This window comes from Protopterus annectens, chromosome 14.part0 (assembly GCF_019279795.1).
Source record: "Protopterus annectens isolate FY-2018-M chromosome 14.part0, PAN1.0, whole genome shotgun sequence".
NCBI classification, from domain to species: domain Eukaryota; kingdom Metazoa; phylum Chordata; order Ceratodontiformes; family Protopteridae; genus Protopterus; species Protopterus annectens.
The window spans coordinates 691,397,195-691,423,501 of record NC_056748.1 but is presented as its reverse complement, the minus strand read 5'-3'; the positions used below and the strand labels follow the sequence as shown (position 1 = coordinate 691,423,501).

Here is a 26,307-nt window from a genome sequence, read left to right as displayed (position 1 = left end):
CTTCATTACTTTTCTTATACCTCCCTTTAAAGCACTAAATCACTTAATCTTATCACTTTGAATACCTCACTTTACTGTATTTCTTAAACTACTATACCTACGTCTAATCATCACAACCAAATTACTATTCATCACTACTTCTCTATTGACACTCAGACTTGATTATCTCCCACTTCACTCTATTGTACTTCTTAAATTAGACCTACACATCTTACACTAGACTTCAGTATGTAAAGTTTCAGTATAAGGCTTTGAAATTTAATGTTTGTGAATATCAATACAATACAAATTTTATTATACAGACTACCATGGTATATATTCAATGAAACACATTATAACATCTATTATAAACACATAAATATTGACTGCTAAATATGATACCTTGGAGTTTTTCTCCCCTGGTTTCCACCGAAAAATGGCACTTGTGCTCAGTGGGACTTTCCCAGTAAACAAATGCTAATAAAATAAATGCGTAAGTATTCCATTTTAGCTGTTTACTCTTTCATAATCTTCACTCACCTGGTTCTTGAAGACCATTGCAGGTATGCAGACACTACCCACCAAAAAACAGTTTACCAGCCGGAGCTTTTCCACATCAATGGGACTTGAAATGTAATAAAGCTTCCTCTTCATGTCAATTCCTCGAACAATTCCTTAAAAAAAAAAAAAAGTGATATACAGTACTGCTCAAAATATACACAGTTTATTTTCCCAAGTTAAAGTAATGACCATGAATAAATAACCAAAAAAAGAAAGACAAATAAGAGGACAAATCAAGAAATCTGCACTAAATCAAAGAAGCTGAAGGGCTCCCACACTTATAATCTGAAAAAAAAAAATGCAGTTCTACTCATGCTAAAAAACATCAATCTGTTACACAGACAGAAATATGCATATCTGCAAAAGGTGTGAGCATCATGGATTTGTGCAACATCAGGTTATATCCTGGCTCTGATCAGTTCCTGTTCCTTGTTCTCAGTCTGGAAGGCTCTCAAGGATCTATGCCAAGAAAACTACACTGCGACAAATCTGTTGGGATCTTTTGAACAGCAAGACTAGCACTAAAGGAGGGGATCAATACCCAAACTGTTCAGTAGTGTTCATTGTTTACTGTTATACCACTTTTTGGATCATATCGCAGCCAGTGTGTCCAAATGGAGAGATGAAAGCAGCAAGAAAAGTAGAGTAGTAGTACTGCTGGAACCATACCCCTCAAATGCACACACTTTTGACTCATTTTTGGAATGTTTCTGTTAAAATTTGTGATTTTCTGGCAAATTACTTATGCTTGAAGTCATTACATACATACATTTGAGTTTCAGACTGATTCTTTCATAAACTGCATGACAGCACACACCCTGTTATTCCAGAACTTTAAGTTTAGATCAGTATTTTAAAATCTGTCACTATTTTTGGCCTTTGTCCACCCCCATTATTTAGGCTTTATCCAGATTTCTTGTGCTAAGAGGTTGAAAGGTATGGCTGGAACTGAATTCACATGATAATATTTAAACAGTATTTTATGCACCATAGATAAAGATAGGTTAAAAAAAAAAGGTCCCAGGATAAAAAGCGCTCAGCACAGGTGTACACACTGTGACCAGGACTGGAACAAAAAAAAAGGCAGTGCAGAATCCTCAGGAAATAGAAATATTCCTACCACAGGGTTAAACCAGGCTCAGGGGGATGGTGGCCCCCTGTGGCAGAAGGTAGTAGCCGTCCACAAAAACTGACAGGCCAAAAAAAAAAAAAGTATAAAGACGATAAAGTGTACTGTTGAGGGTATATACAAAATTATGTATTCTTAAAATTACACAAGAAGCCCAGAACTTCCAGACAAAGAATATTTAGAAAAAGAGAAATAAATTAGAGGAAAAAATACTTGCACAAGAAAAGCTGCCAATTCACAAATAAAAATGCATGCCCCCCAATGCAATGGATCAATGGAAAACATTATCTAGATGAACAAACATTGGGGCACCTAGAAAAAGAAGTGAAAGGAAATGAAAAAATATATAAAGAACAGAACTAGAGGTCTTTGAAAGGCATACAAAAGAAACATGGACATATGAAAGGAGAGAGATCTGATAAGGTGCAATACTTATGATAATGAGAAACCCAAGCTAATCAATACAGAAAAAGAAGCTCCAAAAATATTTTGTGAGAAATACAGGAAAAGTCGCCAGGACCTGAAAGTTCTGCAAAACAAAAAATAAGATCACAAAGGGAGAATGCAGAAAAAAAAGATCAATACGGTAGAAATTAAACAGGAACTGAGGGGATGGACCATCTGTAAAATAACTGGTTTAGTGTGGAAACTTCAACACGGGTAATGCTGCAACATGATGGATCAGTGTGTATCCTGCTACAAATGAAAAATTGTGCTGTGATGTAATTTATATATAGATTTAACTTCAGCATTTTACAGGGTCATACACAAAACAGTGATCAATAAATTAGTACAACTAGGTATTGATGCACTCTTGATAAGATGGATAGCTGCATGGCTTACAAATAGGACATGGTAAGTATCACACACCAACTAGACAGGTGAAATCCTTGGTTACAGTCAAGGTGTCCCACAGGGCTCTGTCCTAGGCCCTTACTTGTTTAAATGGCATCTTTCAGACCTAACTTTTGCATCTGAGGTGTTCTACAGTCTATATGCAGGCAACCTGAAACTGGGTAAACTGATAACATGTGTTATAGATAAGGCACGTCTGCAAAATAACTTTACTAAATTGACCATTTGGACACAGGAGAATTATATGTTGATAAATGCATCAAAAACTAAGCATATTAGACTTGGGAGACAAATTGAAAAGCAAATATTTAATACAACACAGTGATTGAAACTGTAGACTCATTTAAGGACCTGGGTTTATGGGTAGATTCAACTATGAGTTTTTCTAATCATATCAACCAACTGGTTAATGATAGTTACTGAGGTTGTATAAAAAGAGGTATAAAGTCTAGGAAATCAAAAATAATGAAGCCATTGTTTGTTAGTTACATTAGACCCACATCTGAGTATGGAATAACAACATGGAAACCCTATAAGAAAACAAGCATGAGTAAACTGGAAAGAGTACAGCGGAAATATACCAAGGGCATACATGGATGTAAAAATTTAAGTCATTATGAAGGACTAAAATATGTGAACTTGTACAGCGTTTCTTACAGATATCTAAAAGGAGATCTTATTCAGGTATATAGCGCATTTAGAGACAATGAAATGTTTGGGATTATCAAAAAGTACTAGAGTATCTCTGTAGAAGATTCTATAGGAATGAAAAGTGTACTAACTAGTTCTCTAACAGAGTAGCTGATGCATGGAACAGACTTCTAAATTACATTAAAGCAAGTACTAGTTTAAATATTTTTAAGAATAGCCTGGATACTTATTATGGGAACAATTGTTTTGGTATACTGGCAAGCTAGAAGGGCATTAATGCCCTTGCTTGAAATATTCCTATGTATGTATGTAGGAGCAGTAGGTGGAGGGGGATGCATCTGAAGAGAATTTGCCACAAGGCGATGTTTTGGAGCCTCCTGCAAGAGGCTCACCGTAGCAATTCTGACGCAGGTAGCATTGTGGCATAATGGGCCAGTGGCTCCCCAAATGGAGGAGAAGCAGACGAAGCAGGATGCATCTGGGTTGGGTGAGTGGCCTAATGGTTAAAGTGTTTGCCTTACAAACACAAGGTGCAGGGTTTGAGTCTCACAAGGGATAATTGGCTAGGTTCAAAATGGCTCACAAGGGCAGTTAGCTTAGTATTAATCTATGAACCTATGAAGAGGACATGGCAAAGGAAAATTTGGGGGCATTTTCCGTAGAAGCCTCACAAGAAACAGAGTCCAAAGAAGATGCTCTCAGTCCAGAAGAACAAACATAAGGACAGGCCCACCTGACTTGAGAGAGAGAGATAAATACACCAAGATACATGAAAGAAAATACATTACACAAATAAGACAAAATGTTCCAAGATTTCTAAAACATGCAAACACTGTAATCAGGACTATCAAGAAGAGAGAAATGTGCATGATACAACAGTAATAAATAAGGTATATTGTCATTCAGTTAAAATAACTGATAGTGTTACTACAAAAACCGAGAAGGTCACCATGGAAGTAATGAATACAGAAAACTGTAAAGCAATTAACACAAGTAGAAAAAAAGTACAGTTGTATACACTTACCATAAATGTAGATGTTCGAGTGTATTCACTGTTGCAGTCATTACATTTGGGTTATCTGCCTGTAGGTAGCAGTCAGCCGGCCTGATTATCGAAGTTTTAGGTCCTGCGTTGGATGCTGTCTCTTCTTCCATGACATCAGGTCGTCAGGGGTATAAAGCATGCAGTCGACGCCATTATCAGTTTTTCTTGCCCCAGATGTCAGGTGCCCCAATAATGGGAAGCAATTATATAGAAGGTTACACCTCCAACAAAAAGCAAACACACCAGAAAGCTGAAATACACAATCAAGAAGCAAGGTATAGCCAAGAGAAGTCAGGGGGCTGGAGGGAGGGTAACTAGGACTGCAACAGTGAATACACTCGAACATCTACATTTATAAGTGTACACAACTGTACTATGTTCTTCGTGTTTCACTGTTGCAGTCATTACATTTGGGTAGATTCCCAAAGCTAAGAAAGGGAGGAGGAAGTTAGAGAACATTATAAAAGCTATTAAGCCCTGCAAGACTGCAGTGGCAAAACCAGCTCTGGATTTAGTAAATAGGCAAGTGGTAATGTTTGGTGAAGGTATGTACAGAGCTCCAGGTAACAGCTTCTAGGATGTCCCTTGTAGGGACACATCTGAGAAAGGCCGTCAAGGTAGATGCAGCCCTGGTGGAATGTGATCTTACCCCCTGTGGGGCAGGTTTTCCACGGTGCTTATATCAGAAATGAATGCAATGGCTTATCCACTTAGAAATGGTTTGCTTTGAAACGGCCTTCCCCTCTGCCCCTGCAGCAAAGGCAACTAGCAGCGGTTTAGTTTTTCTGAGAGGCTTAGTATTGTCCAAATAAAATCTAAGTTGTCTGTGCACGTCCAAAGAGTGCAGTATTCGTTCTCCTTTGTTCTGTGGATTAGGACAAAAGGTAGGCAAATGAATAGACTGGATACCTACTTTGGGCATAAAGGAAGGATTGGTCCTGAGGGACACCCTGTCAGCATGGAAGATAATGAAGGGCTCCACTGCCATGAAGGCCTGTAATTCAGACACTCTTCTTGCTGAAGTGATGGCTAGAAGGAAGGCAGTTTTCCAAGAAAGGAATTTCAACTCTGCAGTTGCAGCTTGCTCAAAAGGAGGTAGATTGAGCTTTTCCAATACAAAGTTAAGGTCCCAGGCTGGAGTAGGAGCTCTCCTGGGTGGTCTTAAATTTTTGGCCCCTCTGAGGAATTGTTTTAGCAGGGGGAGAGAGAAGAGGGGTGGGCTCAATATTATAATGTGCTGAAATGGCTGAGGCATGAATTTTAATTGATGAGAAGGAAAGGCCCTTGGGGAGCATCTCTGCTAAGCACTGAAGAATATGCGGTAAGCTGGGCACTGTTGTTCCCATCCCTTGAGTCTGGCTCCAGGAACAGTATCTTTTCCACTTTTCAGCATAGGATTTTCTAGTGCTAGGCCTCCTTGCCTCCAGAATGACATCAAGCACCTGCTTACTGAGGGATGCTACTGGAGAGCTCAGGGAATTAGCCAGGCTGCAAGGTTCAGGGTTTGAAGCTGGTGGTGCAGAATCTGGCCCTCCTGCTGGGACAGCAGGGAAGGGGTCTGAGGCAGGTGCCATGGTTCCAGCAGAGACATACTGTGCAAGAGGGGGTACACCAGTGCTGGCGTGACCAGTCTGGTGCAATCAGTATGGACCTTGGTTTGTCTTGTTTGATCTTCAGCAGAACTTTCAAGAGGAGAGGCAGAGGGTGAAAGACATAAACAGAGGCTTTTTTTCCCAGGTGAAGGACAGGGCCATCCACTTTCCAAGCTTGACTGTGGGAAGTCCTTGTGCAGAATTTGCCCAATTGGTAGTTGCCTGGCAGGAATTGAACTTGTAGGTGCACTTGGTGGGTCAAGGCTGTGTTCCACAGAACCATGGCTAGTCTGCAGAGAGGATACGAGTGGGTTCCCCCCTGCTTGTTTATGTACCACATAACAGTGGTGTTATCTGTCTTGACCAATAACTGTCCTGGAAGAATGTGGTCCTTGAAGGCTGTCAGGGAATTCTGTACAGCTAACATTTCTTTTTGATTGACTTGCAGGTGCTTCTGACTCTGGTTCCATTTGACCTGAATGCACTGCCCTGCCAAGTGAGCCCCCCCCCCCATGCATAGTCTAATGCGTCTGTTAGTGTCTGGGTGGCAGGGGGTACAGTGAATGGCAGTCCCTTGTTGTGGTAGCCGGCCTCTGCCCACCAAAGGAACTTTGTCTTTATAAAAGGAATGATAGGAATCATTGATTCCAGGTCCTGAGAATGCTGACATCATAGGCTTTTTAGATACTATTGTAGTTTCCTCATATGCAGCCTTGCATATGGAATTAGTACAATGCAAGAGGCCATGAACCCCAAGGCTTGCAGGATTTTCCTTGCAGATAGCTGGGTCTTTGTGGCTAGTAGTTTGAAGAAGGCTGTCAAACTTGTTTCTCTGGCATGAGGTAAGCCATCTGGGAAGTTGTGTTCAAGCTTGCTCCCAGGAATACAAATTGTTGGCAGAGTACTAGATGGAGATTGCTTTTCATCTATGGTGTACCCCAGTGAAGTTAGAAAAAAGTTATGTCTTACCATAACGTTCCATCTGTATTGTCGATCCTCGTTTAGTCATTACGCATGGGTATCGGTTCCGAGCTCGGAACCGAGCCGGCCATTTTCCAAGCTCATGCCAGCTTCAAACTCTCGAGCTAAACTCTTACCCACAATCCCCCTCTCCCTGTTACCTCAGATTGAGTTTGCAAGTCAAACATGGTAGAGGCTACCTCTGGTCAAATAATCTAAGAGAACTGGATGGTGAGATCCACTAGAAACCACAGGAGGGGGAAGGAGGGAGGGTCGTAATGACTGAACGAGAATCAACATTACAGATGGAACGTTATGGTAAAACATAACTTCTTTATCTGATATTGTTAATCCTCGTTCATTCCTTAGGCATGGGACAGAGTCCCCAGCTACCTCAATATTGGGAGGCTCTCATGGAAGGACATTCCTGAGCACCACAAAACCGAAAGATGCTCTTCCCCTTGAGGCCAAATCCAATTTGTAATGACTGATGAAGGTATGAGGCGTAGCCCAAGTTGCAGCTGCACAGATGTCATGTAAAGAAGCTCTGGCATGGAAGGCAGCAGAAGTTGCCACCGACCTTGTTGAATGAGCTTTCATGGCAGTAGGCAACAAGATATTACATTGTGTGTAAATAAAGGTCACACAGTCCTTCAACCATCTAGCTAATGTGACCTTAGCAATAGCAGATCCTAATCTAGGACCAGAAAAGGCCAAAAATAACTGGTCAGATTTACGAAAGGGTTTAGTCCTGTCTAAGCAAAAATGGATTTGCCTGTGTATATCTAGGGTATGTAGGCAATACTCTCCTCTGTTTTAATGATTGGGAAAGAAAACTGGCAATTCAATGGCTTGATTAATGGACATTTCAGAGATCACTTTAGGCAGAAATGACGGATTAGTTCTCAGAGACACTATATCTATGAAAAATCAAGTATTGACTCGATGCATAAAAAGTACAGTTTTGTACCTACCATAAATGTAGATGTCAGATAGGTATGCATCTGCAGTCCTAACATATGGGTTGTCCTGCCTCAGGCAGCCCTTCGGTCGGCCGGATTCCAAAGTCTGGGTCTGGCCTCAGCTGATGTCGCACTTCACCCGACGTCACAGCTGCTGGGGTATAAAGGCATCAGCCGACGCCATTTTCCTCAGTGTTTCTTGCCCCAGATGCCAGGTGCCCTCTAGGAAGGCTAAATTTGGATAAATGCAAATAATTCCAAGCAGTAGAGAGCAAAAAAAAAAAATATATATATATATATATATATATATATATATATATATATATACATATATACAAACAAATACACCATAATAGATTCCCCCAGCTAGCTAAAAGAGGGGTAAATACCCTAGGAATACCACAGAGGGGAAGGAGGGTGGGTAATCCTGACTGCAGATGCATACCTATCGAACATCTACATTTATGGTAGGTACAAAACTGTACTATGTCCTTCAAGGATGCATCTGCAGTCCTAACATATGGGTAGAATACCATAGCCAAACTGGGGGAGGAGGCACTAAGATAAAGATGGTGTAGTTAAGATCCCTTGCAAAACAGCAGTTGCAAAACCTGCTCGGGATCTGGAGTATAAGGGAAGATTATAATGCTTGGCAAATGTATGCACGGAGCTCCAAGTAGCAGCTTCTAAAATGTCTTTGGTAGCCACTCCTCGTAGGAAAGCTGTAGTGGTGGCTGTAGCTCTTGTGGAATGAGGTCTGATATTTTCAGGAGTTGTCTTTCCATGAAAAGAGTAACAAAATCGAATGCAATTTCCTATCCATTTTGAGATTGTCTGTTTTGAAATTGCTTTTCCTTGCATTCCTGTTGCATATGCTACCAGAAGCTGGTCAGTTTTACTGTTGGTCTTAGTTCTGTCCAGATAGTAGCGTAATTGTCTGTGCACATCCAAGGTATGTAGCAGTCTTTCCCCCCTGTTCTGTGGGTTGGGGAAGAATGTAGGTAAATGAATCGCTTGGTTCAATGATACTCTGGAGACCACTTTTGGCATAAAGGTAGGGTTAGTTCTCAGAGAGACTCTATCCTGATGGAAGATAAGGAAGGGTTGTACTGCCATTAATGCCTGTAACTCAGATACCCTTCTTGCTGAAGTGATTGCTAGCAGGAAAGCAGTTTTCCAAGACAAGAACTGTAAATCTGCTGTTGCTGCTGGTTCAAAAGGGGGAAGTGTTAACTTTTCCAGCACAAAGTTGAGATCCCATGTAGGTAAAGGTGGTTTCCGTGGAGGTTTTACATTTTTGATTCCTCTCAAGAACTGCCTGAGTAGAGGATGAGAGAAGACAGGAGGATCCATGTTGTATTCTGCTGAAATTGCTGATGCATGAATCTTAATGGAGGAGTAGGACAGGCCATTGTGGAACAGTTCTGCTAAGTATTCCAGGATGTGTGCTATGTTTGCCAATGAGACATTTTCTCCCTTTGCTGCACTCCAAATGAGGTATCTTTTCCACTTGGCTGAATAAGTTTTCCTTGTGGAGGGTCTGCGTGCCTCCAGGATAATGTCCTTAACCCTCTGAGATAAATCTGGGTTATTTTGTTTTATGCAATATTCCAAGCAGCTAGCTGCAGTGTTTTCAAGTTTGGATGTAGGATCTTGTAGTTGTTCTGTGTTAGAAGTAAGGGACATAGAGGTAGAGGCCATGCATATGTCCGAGACATGCTTCTCAGTAGCGGGTACCAATGTTGCCTCGGCCATTCTGGAGCTATCAGGATTACCCTTGGCTGATCCTCTTTGATCTTCAGTAGGACTTTGTACATCAAAGGAAGCGGTGGGAATGCATATGCTGTCAGGTTTTTCCAGCTGAAGGAAAGGGAGTCCACCCTCCAAGCAAGTGGGTGGTATGCTCTTGTGCAGAATTTCTTCAATTGGTGGTTGTGTGGGGAGGCGAACAGGTCTATCTCTGGTAGTCCCCATTTCTTTGTTATGGCTTTGAAGATATCTGGATGCAGCATCCATTCGTGAGCATCCGTGGTAGTTCTGCTTAAGGTGTCTGCTAGTGAATTTTCTTTTCCTGGTACAAATCTGGCCTGAAGTTGAATGTTGAGATTCAAGGCCACATTCCACAGGTCCATTGCCATCCGGCATAGAGGATACGAGTGTGTACCTCCCTGTTTGTTGATGTACCACATGACTGTGGTATTGTCCGTCCTTATCAGCAGGTGACCTTGTTGAAGGAGTGGTCTGAATGCCTTGATCGCATGTTTCACTGCCAGCATCTCCTTTAGATTTATGTGTAGATTCAGCTGGTCTTGGGTCCATAGGCCTTGTATACACTTGTCCACCATGTGTGCCCCCCAGCCTAGGTCTGAGGCGTCCGTGGTGATGGTCTGGCTTGGATGAGGTTTGTGGAAAGGCAATCCTCTGTTCAACTGACAGGCCTGAGCCCACCACAGGAATTCTTGCTTCAGGCATGGAATTATTGGAATCTGGGCTTCTAGACTGTGCTTGTGTTGAGACCATACATTCCTTAGGTACCATTGCAACTTTCTCATACGCAGCCTGGCATGCGGAATCAATATTATGTAGGATGCCATGTAACCCAGGGCTTGTAGGACTTTCCTTGCAGTAAGCTGAGTTTGTGTTGTTAATGTCATGAAATAGACTGGTAGTTGCTTTTGTTTTTCTTCTGTGAGAAAAGCCATCTGAGTTGATGTATCCAGTTCTGCAACCAAGAATGTTATCCTTTGGGATGGTACTAGTCTTGACTTTTGCATGTTGACTGTGTATCCCAAGGCTTGCAACAGTTGTATGACATTTTCCAAATCTTTTGTTAATTTTGCCTTGTTGTCCGCTTGTATTAGGCAGTCGTCCAGGTATGGGTAAATTTGAATTCCCTGAAGCCTGCAATGAGCAATTACTGATGCCAGGCATTTCGTGAATACTCTGGGCGCAGTAGATAAGCCAAAGGGCAATGCTGAGAATTGATAATGCTCTGATCCTGCAAGAAATCTGAGGTGTCTTCTGCAATCTGGTCGTATAGGGACGTGCAGGTATGCCTCCTTGAGATCTAGAGTCACCAGCCAAGACTCCTTGGCCAGTATGGGAAGAAGTTGCTGGAGGGTCAGCATTTTGAATTTTGGAACAATGAGGTAGGCCTATGTGAGGGAGTTTTAGCAGGTAAGGCCTTAGAAGATTTAGCTGCTTTAGCCCTGGAAAAAGCCTTGATAGACATAGAAGCAGGGGGTCTAGCAGCCCCATGTGCAGGGGTAGATATGTCTAAAGGAATAGTGTCTGACAAATCCTAGGTGCCTGCTTCTGTAGCAATAAATTCAGTAGCCGATTCAGCCATGCTCTGTGAGGCCTCGGCTATCGGAGGCATGCTTTCGGCCGAAGGAAGAACGGAGGACTCTGTTTCAGCCGAAACAGAGACACTCGCGGTTGGCCTAACCGTGGTTTCAGCCAAAACCGTGGACCGCGAGTGTCGGTCCTTTTCCTTGCGCTTTTTAGCTAATTGTGTAGTCGGAGTCTCCGATGGCATTTTGTATGCAAAAGCGGGACCAAAAAACTCTGCAAACTCCGACCGACGTCTAAGCGTCCGTCGGTTGAAGGAAGCACAGGCTAGACAAGCTGATACGTCGTGGTCTGGGCCTAAGCAAGGAAGGCAGTAAGAGTGGAAATCCTTATGAGGTATTTGTTTCCCATAAGTTAAACATTTACTTACTTTGTCTGACATCGGCTGAGGCAAGAAAGAGTCCCCAACGGGGTACTTAGCTTTTTAGAAGTCTTCGGTAGTAGAAATCTCTGGATCTGACCGACCGGCACTTGCAAACAGCTTCTGCTTCGGGCACCACGCGGCAAGAAAGACTGAGGAAAATGGCATCGGCTGATGCCTTTATACCCCAGCAGCTGTGACGTCGGGTGAAGTGCGACATCAGCCGAGGCCAGACCCAGACTTTGGAATCCGGCCGACCGAAGGGCTGCCTGAGGCAGGACAAAGTACAGTTTTGTACCTACCATAAATGTAGATGTCCGAATTGGATAGCATCTGCAGTCATAACAACTGGGTTGTCCTGTCGTCAGGCAGCCCTTCAGTCGGCCGGATTCCAAAGTCCGGGTCCGGCTTCGGCTGATGTCGCACTTCACCCGACGTCATCTCTGTTGGACTTCGGGTATAAAGCATCAGCCGACGCCATTTTCTTCAGTGTTTCTTGCCCCAGATGCCAGAAGCCCTATAGAAGGCTAAAAATTTTGGATAGATGCCAATGTTTCCAAAAGATAGAGGTAAACACAAAAATAAGCATGTATGTACATAAATACAAACAAATACACCATGAAAGAAATCCCCCCACTAGCTAGCTATTAGAAGGGTAAACACCCTAGGAGTACCACAGAGGGAAGGAGGGAGGGTAATCGTGAGTGGAGATGCTATCCAATTCGGACATCTACATTTATGGTAGGTACAAAACTGTACTATGTCCTTCATGGATGCATCTGCAGTCATAACAACTGGGTAGAATACCATAGCCAACTAGGGAGGAGGATAAAAGTAAATTATGGTGTGTTTAGGATCCCTTGCAGAACAGCAGTGGCAAACCCTGCTCGGGATCTGGAATATAGAGGTAAATTATAATGCTTGGCAAATGTATGCACGGAGGTCCAAGTAGCCGCCTCAATAATGTCTTTGGTAGCCACTCCTCGTAAGAAGGCTGTGGTAGTGGCTGTTGCCCTTGTAGAATGAGGTCTTATGTTCTGTGGAATTGGCTTTCCATGGAAGGAGTAACAGAATCGTATGCAATTTCCTATCCATTTGGAGATTGTCTGTTTGGAAATAGCTTTTCCTTCCCTTCCTGTTGCATAGGCTACGAAAAGTTGGTCAGTCTTTCTGCTATTTTTTGTTCTGTCCAAGTAGTAGCTTAGCTGTCTATGTACATCCAAGGTATGCAGTATTCTTTCCCCTCTGTTTTGTGGGTTGGGAAAGAAGGTAGGCAGGTGGATTGCCTGGTTTAAAGATACTCTGGATACCACCTTAGGCATAAATGTAGGATTAGTCCTCATGGACACTCTATCTTGGTGGAAGATTAGAAAGGGTTGCACTGCCATTAAGGCCTGTAGTTCTGAAACCCTCCTTGCTGAAGTAATTGCCAGTAGGAAAGCAGTTTTCCATGACAGGTGTTGTAGGTCTGCTGTTGCTGCTGGTTCAAAAGGTGATAGTGTCAATTTTTCTAGCACAAAGTTCAAGTCCCAAGCTGGCAATGGTGGTTTCCTTGGAGGTTTTACATTCTTGATTCCTCTGAGGAACTGCCTGAGCAAAGGGTGTGAAAAACAGGTGGATCAAAGCTGTATTCTGCTGAAATAGCTGATGCATGAATCTTGATGGAGGAGTAGGACAGGCCTGAATGAAGTAGTTCGCCAGATACTCCAGAATGTTAGGCATATCTATGTTTGATACATCTTTTCCTCTTTCAGAACTCCAAATGACAAACCTTTTCCATTTCCCAGCATAATTCCTTCTAGTTGAAGGCCTGCGTGCTTCAAGAATAATGTCTTTAACTCTTTGTGAAAGTTCTGTATTAGCAGCTGCTATGTGATGTTCCATGCAGTCAGTTGCAGCGTTTTTAGGTTTGGATGCATGGTGCTGAAGTTGTTCTGAGTTAGCATCAAAGGCATCAGGCGCATTGGCCACATATTGTTGCGAGACATGCTCCTCAGTAGTGGGTACCAATGCTGTCTTGGCCAGTTTGGAGCTATCAGGATTATCCTTGGACGTTCCTCCTTTATTTTTAGTAGTACTTTGTGTATCAAGGGAAGAGGTGGGAATGCATATGCTGTTAGGCCTTTCCAGCTGAAGGAGAGCGAGTCCACTTTCCATGCTAGTGGGTGGAATGTCCTTGTGCAGAATTTTTTGAGCTGGTGATTGAGAGGTGATGCGAATAGATCTATCCGAGGCATTCCCCATTTCTTCGAGATGGTCTTGAAGATATCCGGGTGCAGCTGCCATTCGTGGGCATCCGATGTGGTCCTGCTTAACATATCTGCTAGAGAGTTTTCTTTTCCTGGCACAAATATTGCCTGTAACTGGATGTTGTAGCTGAGTGCCAGGGTCCACAGCTCCAAAGTCATTCTGCATAGGGGTAAGAATGAGTGCCTCCCTGTTTGTTGATGTACCACATGACTGTGGTGTTGTCTGTCCTTATCATCAAGTGGTCCTCCTTGAGAAATGGTCTGAACTTTTGGATTGCCAGTTTTACTGCCAGCATTTCTTTTAGGTTGATGTGCAGGTGAAGTTGGTCCTGTGTCCACAATCCTTGTGCGCATTTGTCCAGCATATGCGCCCATCCTAGGTCTGAAGCATCTGTTGTGATGGTCTGGCTTGCTTGACCCTTGCGAAAGGGCAGTCCTGGGTTTGACTGGCATGCCTGAGCCCACCATAGGAACTCCTGTTTTAAGCATGGTATTAGTGGGATTTCCGTTTCTAGGCTGTGTCTGTGTTGGGACCATAAATTCTTTAGGTACCACTGTAGTTTTCTCATATGTAGTCTGGCAAATGGAACCAAGATTATGCATGATGCCATGAAACCCAAGGCCTGCAGTACCTTTCTTGCTGTTAACTTGTTCAGTTTTGTTAGTGCCAAGAAGAAAAGAGGGGTTTATATTTTTTTTTCTGTAGTTAGGAATGCCATTTGTCTTACTGTGTCCAATTCCGCTCCCAGGAAAGTCCTTGTCTGGGATGGTATCAGTCTTGACTTTTGTAAATTGACTGTGTATCCCAGTGCTTGAAGCAAGTAAATGACCCTTTGTAAATCTGTTGTCAGCTTGCTTTTGTTGTCTCCTTGTATCAGGCAGTCGTCCAGGTATGGATAAATTTGAATTCCCTGTAGTCTGCAATGGGCGATTACTGATGCCAGGCATTTTGTGAATACTCTGGGCAGTAGATAAGCCAAAGGGCAATGCTGAGAATTGATAGTGCTCTGATCCTGCAAGAAATCTGAGGTATCTTCTGCAGATTGGTCGAATGGGGACGTGCAGGTATGCCTCCTTGAGATCTAGAGTTACCAGCCAACACTCCTTGCCCAGCATGGGAAGAAGTTGCTGTAGGGTCAGCATTTTGAATTTTGGGACAATGATGTAAGTATTCAGGGTGGACAGGTCTAGAATTGGTCTCCAACTGTTTTCCTTTCTTGGAACTAGGAATAGTCTGGAGTAGAACCCCTTTCCTTGCTCTGCTGTTGGCACTTTCTCCACAGCTCTCATGTTTGCTAACTCCATTATCTGTTGTAGAGCCTCTGTCTTTGATTTGGAGGTAGATTTGGCATTCCTCTTTTGTCTGGTAAAGTGTGGAAGTGGAACCGGTAACCTTGATCTATGGTTCGTAAAATCCACTTGTCCTTTGTTATGTGGTGCCAGTTTTTTGAAAATAAAGTTAGCTTTCCGCCTAGAGGAGCTGCTATTTGTTCCCTGGTAGGCGGGTTTAGGATTAAGTCACTGTGGCTGTGTTGATGTAGTGGCAGGTGTGGAGTCTGTGCCTCTGTTGTTACCTTGCCACTGTCGTCCTCTGTAGGCACCTCCTCTGGATTGATTTCTGCCTCTGGAACGTCTATTCCTGCCCCTTTGAGGTCTTGTGGAGTCAGGAAAGGACCAATTTTGGCAGGCCAGTTCCTGCTAAACCTTGGTGGTTGAACCTGCAAGAAATCTTTAACTGTCTGGACTGATTTTGCCTTTTCTTCCATTTTCTTCATAACCTGCTGGGCAGGTGTACCAAACAAACTTGTTTTATCCATAGGAGCATCTAGCAATTTAGATTTAACATGATCCGGTAAAGCTTGCTCCTTTAGCCATGCATGCCTTCTAATTACAGTGCCAGTCATGGCTGATCTAAATGAAGCCTCCAGTGCATCATAGCCACATTTTAAAGAATGGTTACTAACTTGCTGTATGTTATTTACCATTTCTAATACATATTTCTTATCAAGAGATTCATCAGTGGTTAGCTTTTTAGTTAACTGATCAAGCATAAACTCTTGGTATTGTATCATGTGAAACTGACAGTTTAAAGCTCTAGCTGAGAGAGTGGCTGAAGTGTAAACCTTTTACCCCATCTGTCTAATGACCTTGCTTCCCTTTCAGAAGGAACAGGGTTTTAGCTATGGTCGCTACTGCCTTGGGACCCTGGGAAATAGTTTGGGTCTGCAAGAGGGGCCTTATAAAGTTGGTGATGAGTATCTGGCACCCTGTAAAATCTGTCTGGTTTGGCAGGGGCTGCGGGTAAATAATCTGGAGCGGAGCAGACATCATTGAAAGCATCATCCACCACAGAGAGAACAGGAGGTATAGCTAAGGGCCTGTGCTGTGGAAGGTGCAAAAAGGTCCTAAGTCTTTTCCTGGAGTCTGAAAAATCCTGTTGCTGCCATTGGAACTGTTCTCGCATGGCATGCAAGGTTTCCCCAAAGGAGAATTCTTCTGGTGGGGAAGCAGCTGGAATGGATTCTTCAGCATCAGAATCTTCAAAATTGGAGAAAGGAGCCTCTGGCTGGTCAGTTATGTCTGATTCATCAGCAGAATCATCAGAGGACACTGGCTCATGGGGCTCTGCCCTAGGTCTCTTCTCTGGGGGCTGAGAGGCCCTGTCTGGGTGAGGTTGAGATCCTCTAATTAATGAAATTAAATCTTCTGCCAAAGTAAGCATTTGGGAACTGGAAGAGGGCCTGGTTGAAAGGGGTTTAACAGGCACTGTTTTAGTAGTCTTGGCTGCTTTAGCCCTGGCGAAGGCCTTAATGGACATGGCTGCTGGAGGCCTAGCAGCACCACGTGCTGGGGTAGAGACATCCAAGGGAATAGTGTCTGATAAGTCAGTGGTAAGCACCGTAGTGGGTAAAATTTCTGAGGCCGATTCAAGAGTGCTAGCAGGGACCTCAGTTGTAGAGATAGATTCAGCTGTATTTTGATCAGTTTTCTCGGTTTCGGTCGAAACCGAGACACTCATGATTTGCTTAACCATGGTTTCGGCCGAAACCGCGGACCGCGAGTGTCTGTCTTTTTCTTTGCGTTTTTTGGCAGAATGCGTAGTCGGAGGATCCGACGGCATAATGTACGCAAAATCAGAACCGAAAAACTGTTCTGCAAACTCCGACCGACGTCTAAGCGTTCGTCGGTTGAAAGAAGCACAGGACGAACAGGCTGCTACGTCGTGGGCTGGGCCTAAGCAAGGCAGGCAGTAAGAGTGGAAATCTTTATGAGGTATTTGTTTCCCACAGGTTAAACAATTATTAACTTTTTCTGACATCGGCTGAGGCAAGAAAGAGTCCCCAACGGGTACTTAGCTTTAGAAGTCTTGAAGTAGTATTCGGTAGAAGTAATCTCTGGATCCGACCGACCGGCACTTGCGAACAGCTTCTGCTTGGCCACGCGGCAAGAAAGACTGAAGAAAATGGCGTCGGCTGATGCTTTATACCCGAAGTCCAACAGAGATGACATCGGGTGAAGTGCGACATCAGCCGAAGCCGGACCCGGACTTTGGAATCCGGCCGACTGAAGGGCTGCCTGACGACAGGACAACCCAGTTGTTATGACTGCAGATGCATCCATGAAGGACATCCCATATGTTAGGACTGCAGATGCATCCTTGGACATCTTGAAGCTCAGAAATATGTCTGGCAGAAGTATTAGTGACCAAAAACAAGGTTTTTCATGACAAATACTTGAGGTTGCAAGAAGAGGCTGGTTCGAAAGGCGACATTGTCAGAGCTTGTAGAACTAATGATAAATCCCATGGTTGAATAGGTTCTCTAAAAGGTGGCTTCAGATGATTCACACCTTTTATGAAGGTCTTGCACAATTTATGGGACATGAGAGGAATCTTGGACACCCTCATGAAAATTAGAAATTGCAGCCAAATGAACTCTAATGGTAGAGACCGATCGACCCGACTGAAACAGGTCTGCCAGATAGTCTAGTATTATCGACACTGGTGCTGAAAAGGGGTCTACTTGTTTATCTTTCAGCCAACAGGTAAATCTTTTCCACTTACTCAGAACGGTAACTCTAGTGGAAGACTTATGAGAAGCAATGAGAAGATCATGTACTGGTAAAGAAAGATCATTCTGCCTGGCAATCAAGGGTATTGGAGTAGCCACGCCATTAGCTTCAGGCTGTTCAGGTTGGGATGAATCATGTTCTGAGGGTGTGAGATCAACTCCGGGGATGGATGGAGAATCCATGGTCAATCTAGTAGGTGAGGCCAAAAGAAGGGGAACCAAATCTGTCGAGGCCAATATGGTGCTATGAGGATCACCTTGCTCTTCAACCAACGGGCTCGCTTCAGAAACTGGGGAATGAGGGGAAAGGGTGGAAATGCGTAAAGAAGACCCAAGGGCCAATTGTGGACTAAAGCATCCCTGGGTGACTGTCCCGGAGGGGGGATCAGGGCAAAGTAGTCGGTCGGGGATGCAGAGAGGTCGCAGCAAGGATAGCCCCAGCAGTGAAAGATCTCCGCCGCTATCAAGGGATTCAGGGACCACTTGTGAGGTTGCAGAATGCATCTGCTGAGTCTGTCTGCTATCACGTTGGAGCTCCTGGGAATGTGCGATGTGCGTTGCTAGAAGAAAATGGTTGGTAGCCAATGCCCACTGCCATATCCTCATGGCCTCTCGACAAAGGGGGTAAGATTTGGTTTCACCTTGCTTGTTGATGTACCAGATCACCTCCATGTTGTCTAATTGAATCGCAACTATCCCAGAAGGCAGCAGGGGATGGAATGCTTGCAACGCCAGAAGCGCCGCCCTCAGCTCTAGAACATTTATATGCAGATGGGCCTCCAGTTTGGACCAAGTGCCTTGGACAGTGTCCCTGACATAGCTCCCCCCCCCCCCGCATCAGGGAGGCATCCGTGGTCACTGTGGCTTTGGGCTGCTGGGGGGAGAAGGGGCGAGACCATTGTGAGAGAATGTGCCATCCACCAATTTAAATCCTGTTTGCACCTGTGGGTTACTCGAATCATGGCTGAAAGAGGATGCTGAAAAAGATACCATTGGGTGAGCAGTAGCCATTGTAGAAGCCTCATGTGAAACCTGGCCAGGGGAACAATGGTGATGGAGGCTGCCATGGAACTCAACAGCTGTAGAACTGAGTGAGCCATGGATTTTTTCTTTGAAAGGATTGGAATTAATTGTTGCTTTATCTTTAGAATTCTGTGCTCTGGAATAGCAGCTCTGCAGTTTTTTGTGTCCAAGATAACCCCTATGAATTCTGTCAACTGAGATGGGGTGAGATTGGATTTCTGACAGTTTATGGTTATGCCTAGCCTTTGAGCAGCGAGGAGGGAGTATGCCAAGGCTTTTTCCAATAGATGTCTGGCGGGGGCAGAAATGAACCAGTCGTCTAGGTATGGAAACACCTGGAACCCTTGAAGTCGCAAGTGAGCTGTGACAACTGATGTAATGACGTCGGCTGCATGATTTATACCCCTGACTACCTGACATCATGGAAGAAGAGAACGCATCCGATGCAGGACCCAAGACTTTGATAATCAGGCCGGCTGAGGGCTACCTGCAGGCAGATAACCCAAATGTAATGACTGCAACAGTGAAACACGAAGAACATCTGTTAGAAGAATACAGAAGGGAACAGATAATCAAAATACATAGAAAGACAGATGTGATAAAACAACACAGGCCAGGACTTCTCATTTACTATTCCCAGTAAAAAACTTAATGCAGATAATGGAAAAGTACAAAGTAAGTAATTCATTGAGGACTCAAAAAAGATTTGAGAGAGATATGGAAAATAAATCAAAAGAAATAGAACCACCACCATAAAGCAGAAGAAATAGGTACATTTCAGAGAAGCATTTATAAAGACCCCGTTGAACATAAAAATGTTGAATTGAGAGAAAAAATAAAAATTAGTTCGGAGCTCTACTGTAGATGATATGAAATGGGATGAAGTTACAGCCAGAGAACTTGACAGAAAATTAAGAAAAGCTCCTAAGTGGAAAACCCTGGGCCAAGATACAGTACCTAACTTCTGGCCAAAAGTATTAAGATACCTCTGTCAAGCAGGGACACAGAAGAAATCCACGGCTCACTCGGTTCTACAGCTGTTGGGTTCCATGGCAGCCTCCATCACTATTGTTCCCCTTTGGGAAAAACAAAGTGCCTACAAATTACCACATAGGTGGTAATCCATTAAGTATGGAAGAAGTAATTAGGGACTTGGGGACCCAAGTAGATAGCAATCTCTCCTTTGACAATCACATTGCCAAAGTGGTTAAAAAGACCTTCTATATAGCCCACCTTATCATGGAAGGATTCACATCTAGATCAAGAGAGGTCATTGTGCCCCACTACTCATCACTTATCAGGCCCATAATTGAATACAACGCCTCATTTGGCATGTACCTTACCAGACACCTGCAGCAACTAGAAAGACCCCAAAAGTACCTCACCAAGAGGATCAAGGGGCTTAAACAGATGCCCTATGCAGTTCGGCTAAAGAAACTCCAGCTCTACTCAGTTGCGTACAGCCTACTCAGAGGCGATCTGTGTCTGACGTATAAAGCCATGTCCAACCCAGAATTAATGGACATGCTTCACCTCAGGAAATCCAAATCCCTTAGAGCTACATGCTCCAGGGACTTGAACCTCAGCACAGAAATAAATAGGACATGCTGGAGGGACAGATTAATTTCCCAAAGGCTCCCTTCACTCTGGAACAAAATCCCAATCCATGTTAGGCAGAGCCCCTCACAGACCCTCTTCAAGAGAAATCTTGACGAGTGGATGGGAGATTGTAAGTTTACCCCTGGGATCTCTTCTGTGTCCCTGCTTGACAGAGGTACAGTAAACTAACCTTAAAAGGGCTACCTTCTGTGACCTACTATACAGAGGCACAGTCAACTAATCTAAAAGGGTGGTGAAAGCCAAACACACTCTGGCTAGGCTTATAAATGCCCTAGGGCAGCCAGCCTAGTATCAACCTATGAACCTAAGATCATTACATAAATATTTATCCCAGAGTAAGAATTATTTATATGTGCCCCTCAGACATATAAAATGGAAGACTCCTACTTATGAGTGAACCAGCAAGCTGTGTTAAGAATTATAGACCATATACATATTATATACCGGAATTGATGCAGAGTTTATAGCCATATAGAAAACATAAATAAACTACAGCAACAGAGCAAAAAAGGTAATATAATCATATGTAAAAAAGGTATATTTGTTGCTAAATAAAGCCGTAATACTGAGATATAAACAGAGGAAGAATCAAGAGTAAGGCATGGACAGATTACAAAAAGGATCAAGACAGCTGCCCACATTCATGGATAATGGAATGCTTAAAAGATGTATAAGTCAGACCCCACACTGATCAATTACATTGTGGTGACTATGAAACCATGGCAAACCACTTTGCGGCGAAGTTATAACAAAGGACAAATTATCGCTCCAGGGATAAAAATTCAAACGGGAGTTGATTCTTCGTCAATGCTGCTATTTTGTCTTGCCCTTAATCCATTAAGCCCTTTACTTCGCAAATTAGGTTATGGTTACAGTTTAACTCACATAAACCAACCTTGTTTAAACATATCTACTTTTTCTGGATGACTTAAATCTGTATAGTTCATCGGATGAGGAGCTGAAAGCATACTTATAAATGGTTAAAGTTATGACATTTGGCCTTGATAAACGTACAAAAGGAACACTGCAGCACCAAGAAAATATAAACCTGGGACAGGAATTTGACATAATGGAACTTGAGTAGGAGGGAGTGCATAAATATTTGAAAGAGATGAGGGGTAAGAAACAAACATGAATAAATGAGAATAAAGGTCATAAGGAACACTTCAGAAGACTAAAGCTAATTCAGAAAACTGCCTTGACATCTAGGAATAAAATCAAAGACATAAATTAACTTACACCAAAGTCATAAGTTAGAACAGGAAGACCAACTGTTTGGCCCAAAAAGTATCAATCCAACTAGACATTGAAAACAAGAAAAATGCTTCATTTTTATGAAAAAATACATAAAAAACAAGTGTATACCAAGAATGAATAACCCTTGCTACGAAGGAGGTATGGATCTCTTCCAAAGTGACTCCATGTACATATCTGCAATTGTGGAACTGCATAGATATTTGCTGAACTCATTTCCAAACATAGTGACAGTTCTAAAGCACAAGAAGGAGTCTGAGATGACATCTATGCCTATTTTAGCAAAAACATTTTGGAATAAGTGGAAATGGAAATAAAACCAGAATACAACAAAAATCAAATTGCAACTGATGCAATGTGGCAAAAAGAATGAGTACAAGGAAAAGGATCAGACGAGAAGGAAAGAAAACTGGAGAGTGCACATATAAAGAAGTTATGTCCTTACCATAACGTTCCATGTGGAGTGTTCATCTCGCCTTTGTTCTTACACATGGGTGTCGGAGCCGATCCTCGGCTCCGAGTTGGCCGCTTAGCAAAGCTTTGCATCCAGAAGAAGCTCGAGACCAACCTACCTCCCACAATCCCCTCTGCCTTTACCTCAGATCTAGTTTGCAAGAAACAACACCAGATCCAGCAATAACAATGTAATCACCTATAAAGAATACATACGTATACACAAGGAACTTAACTAGCTCAAGCCAGTAGAACAACAGAGAGACCACTAGTGGGAGACAAACAGACCAGACTTCTAAACCGAACGTTCTTCCAGACCTGAGGGTGGGAGGGTGGGAATGTAAGAACAAAGGCGAGATGAACACTCCACATGGAACGTTATGGTAAGGACATAACTTCTTTATGTGAGAGTGTTCAATCTCGCAGTTTGTTATTACACATGGGTAGCGTCCCTAGCTCCGTTACCCTGAGTGACTCACGGAAGAACGTTCCTGAGCACAGTGGAACCAAAAGATGCTCTGTCCCTGGAAGTCCTGTCCACTTTATAATGAGTGATGAACGTATGTGGTTTAGACCAAGTGGCGGCTGCACAAATAGTGTCCAAAGGCAGACGAGCCGCATGAGCCAAAGATGTAGAAACTGATCTAGTAGAATGTCCCTTTGGTTTGGTGGGCAAACTCTGATTAGAAGCAGAATAAACAAAGGTAATACAATCAGTTAGCCATTTGGAAAGAGTACGCTTCGTCACTGCCATGCCTTTTTTGTCCGCAAAGGCTATAAAGAGTTGGTCTGCTTTTCTATGGTCTTTAGTTCTATCTAGGTAGAATCTGAGTTGTCTATGAACATCCAACTTGTGCAACATATATTCCAGCTTATTGGAGTGGTTTTTGAAAAATGTGGGAAGCTCAATGGACTGATTAATGTTGTTAACTGAACAAACCTTAGGGAGGAAAGAAGGGTTGGTGCGTAATGATACCCTGTCCGGGTGAAAAATTAAATATGGCTGCTTAATGGAAAGAGCTTGAAGTTCTGATACTTGTCTGGCTGAAGTGATAGCTACTAGGAAAAGAGTTTTCCAGGACAAGAACTTTAAGGAACAGGAAGAAGCTGGTTCAAAGGGTGGTAACATTAGTTGGGATAAGAGTAGATTTAGATTCCAAGGAGCTGTAGGAAACCTAACTGCTGGTCTAAGATGAAAAGACCCTTTCAAGAAGGCTTTACAAAGCCTATGAGCCATAATGGGCTCCGTTCTCTCCTACATGAAAGTTGAAATAGCAGCCAACTGAACTTTTAAAGTGGCAGTAGAGGCCCCTTGATGAAACAGCATGGACAGGAACTCCAAAATCTTGTTTAGAGGGGCCACTAAGGGGTCTAAATGCTGTGCAGTCGCCCAGTAGGCAAACGCTTTCCACTTACCGGTGTAAATTTTTGTAGTGGAAGCCTTATGAGAGGCTACCAGAATGTCCTGAACCGCCGTAGAGAGAAGATTAGACCTGGCTAAGTAGGGAAGCGGAGCAGCCAAGCTGCTAGCTTGAGGGACAGGAGCGACGGGTGGGGAGCTCCTGACGAATGAGTCAGTAGGTCTGGCACCGGGTCCAGAATCCAGGGCTCCCGCATTTGGTGAGCTTGAAGAAAGGGAAACCAAATCTGTCAAGGCCAGAATGGGGCAATGAGAATTATAGTCCTCTCCTGGTCCTTGGCTTTCTGAAGAAATCTGGGTATCAGAGGTAAAGGGGGGGAAAGCGTACAGGAGACCCGGGGGCCAATCGTGAATCAGAGTGTCCCTGGGGACATCCCCTGGAGGGGGTAACAGGGCAAAGTAGCTTCTGCATTTGGTGTTCATTGGAGACGCAAATAGATCGCAGCAAGGCTGGCCCCACTTGCGGAAGATTCTTTCTGCCACTATCTGGTTGAGGGACCACTCGTGAGGTAACAGGATGGCTCTGCTCAACCTGTCTGCTATGACGTTGGATAACCCCGGGATGTGCGTTGCTATCAGAAAGCGACCAGTGGATTCTGCCCATTGCCAAATTCTCATGGCTTCTCTGCACAACTGGTAAGATTTGGTTCCTCCTTGTTTGTTTATGTACCAGACTACGGACATGTTGTCCGTCTGAACTGCAATGGTCCCTAGAGGTAGAAGGGGGGAGAAGTGTTGCAATGCTAGAAACACTGCCCTCATCTCTAGAACATTGATGTGCAGGTTGTACTCTAAACTGGTCCATTCGCCTTGGACTGTCTGTCCCTGAAAAATGCCCTATCAGGGAAGCGTCCGTGGTCACTGTGGCCGACGGTGTGGGTAACACAAACGGTCGGCCGCTGATGAAACTGAGACTCTGTAACCACCAGGACAGGTGTGCTTTGCAGGTGTTCGTAATGTGAATCTCGTGTGTCAGTGGTAACTGTTGGAACGACCACTGTGCGAACAGCAGCTATTGGAGAACTCTCATGTGTAGCCTCCCCATGGGAACTGCAATGAGGGAAGCTGACATGAGTCCCAAGACTTTCAGGACTAGTTTGGCTGGAGAGTTTTTGGACAATAGGAGGAGAGAAACGTGTTCTTGTAGGGAAGCTATTCTTGCGGAGGGGAGTTTTAGTAGCAAAAAACGGGTATCTAGATCTGCCCCTATAAATGAAATATGCTGCAAGGGCTGTAACGCAGATTTTTCGAAATTTATCAAAATCCCTAGCTGAACACAAAGGCTGAGTGTGTAGTCCCTGGCCTGTATCAGTTGACGCTCGGTGGTGGCAGAAAGGAGCCAGTCGTCCAGATACGGAAACACCCGGAATCCTAGAAGTCTCAAGTGAGACGCTACCACTGCCATGCATTTGGTGAAAACCCTGGGGGCTGAGGTTAGACCAAAAGGCAGGGCCCGAAACTGGAAGTGGCTGGCTCCCAGCCGGAAGCGCAGGTGATCTCTGGACGCTCTGGCATTTTGATGTGGTAGTAGGCGTCCCTGAGATCTATTGAGCACATCCAGTCGTCCTTCTGTAAGAACGGAAGGATCGATTGAAGCGTGACCATCCGGAACTTTTCTTTCTTCACAAACGTATTTAGATTGCTTAGGTCCAGAATTGGCCTCCAGTCCCCTGTCTTTTTTGGAACTAAAAAGAACCTGGAGTAAGTTCCGGATCCTCTTTGGTCCGCCGGGACTGGTTGGATGACTCTTGTTTCTAGCAGCTTTTGAGATTTCTATAGCTGCAGGTTCTCGCAGATGGGGTGGTACATCTCGGAATCTTTTTTGTGGTAACGGGAGGGAATAGAAAAGGAATTTTGTAACCTCTGGTAATAATGCTTTTTACCCATTTGCCTGAAGTAAGGTTTTGCCAGGCCTGAGGGTATAAAGCTAAGCGTCCCCCGACTGCCTCCAGAGCAGGACAGTCGGGCCTCCTCTCAGGAGTGCTGAAAAGGCTTCTCAGGGATGGTATCCCTGTCGCCTTGGTTCTGCGGACCCCCTCTGCCGCCAGGGCGGCGTCTTCCACTTCTGCCCCCCCCCTGCCTCTGGAGGGGGCATCACCCTGTGTGCCTGGGAAAGAACCCTGGGGTTTACAAAACCACATCTTTACACCTCGTTGCCCTTTGGGGTACGGTCTGGATGGGGTGGAAAAACGGACTCCGACAGCAGACAGAGTCTTTCCCTCCTGCTCACACCGGGTCAGGGTCTCCTTTACTTTGGAGCCAAAAAGAGTGGCACCATCAAAGGGGGCGTTAGTAAAGGAAGACTTGAAGTCTTCCGCAAAGGAGCACAGGCACATCCAGGATTGTCTACGAAGAGCAATCGCTGAAGCTGCAGCCCTACTCGACCCTTCGGCCGCATACGAGATGAGCCTCATGGACGAGTTCACAATAGATGTAAGGGTATTGAGCTGTGCTGTAACCTTATCCGAGACAGCAGCATCTGTACTACCCTGGAGGGTATCTCCCAACTCTTTGACTAGATCCCTCTGTAATCTTGTGAAGTGTGTCAAGTAGTTCAGCGATCGCATGGAAAAAGTCGCTGAGCTGAAAATGCGCTTCCCATATCTGTCCATGGTCCTAGTGTCTCTGTTAGGAGGATGAACAGACGAGGAAGATTCGGACATCTCCTTTTTCGTGGCAGCTGCCACCACCATAGCGTCCACTGGAACTCCCTTAGTGAGGTATGACTTATCCTGAGGGGCAGTTATATACTTGTTGGGAACTGGCTCCACT

General features: G+C 44.1%; 1 protein-coding gene across 1 annotated transcript in view; it reads right to left on the bottom strand.

Moving 5' to 3' along the window:
- Window positions 1–486: 486 nt before the first annotated feature.
- The window catches only part of NOL9 (nucleolar protein 9), a 455,387-nt gene continuing 429,566 nt past the window's right edge, over window positions 487–26,307 (bottom strand). Inside the window, exon 12 of the mRNA XM_044055607.1 lies at window positions 487–653. Within this exon, the coding sequence (XP_043911542.1) occupies window positions 487–653 (167 nt within the window). The remainder of the gene's footprint in view (window positions 654–26,307) is intronic.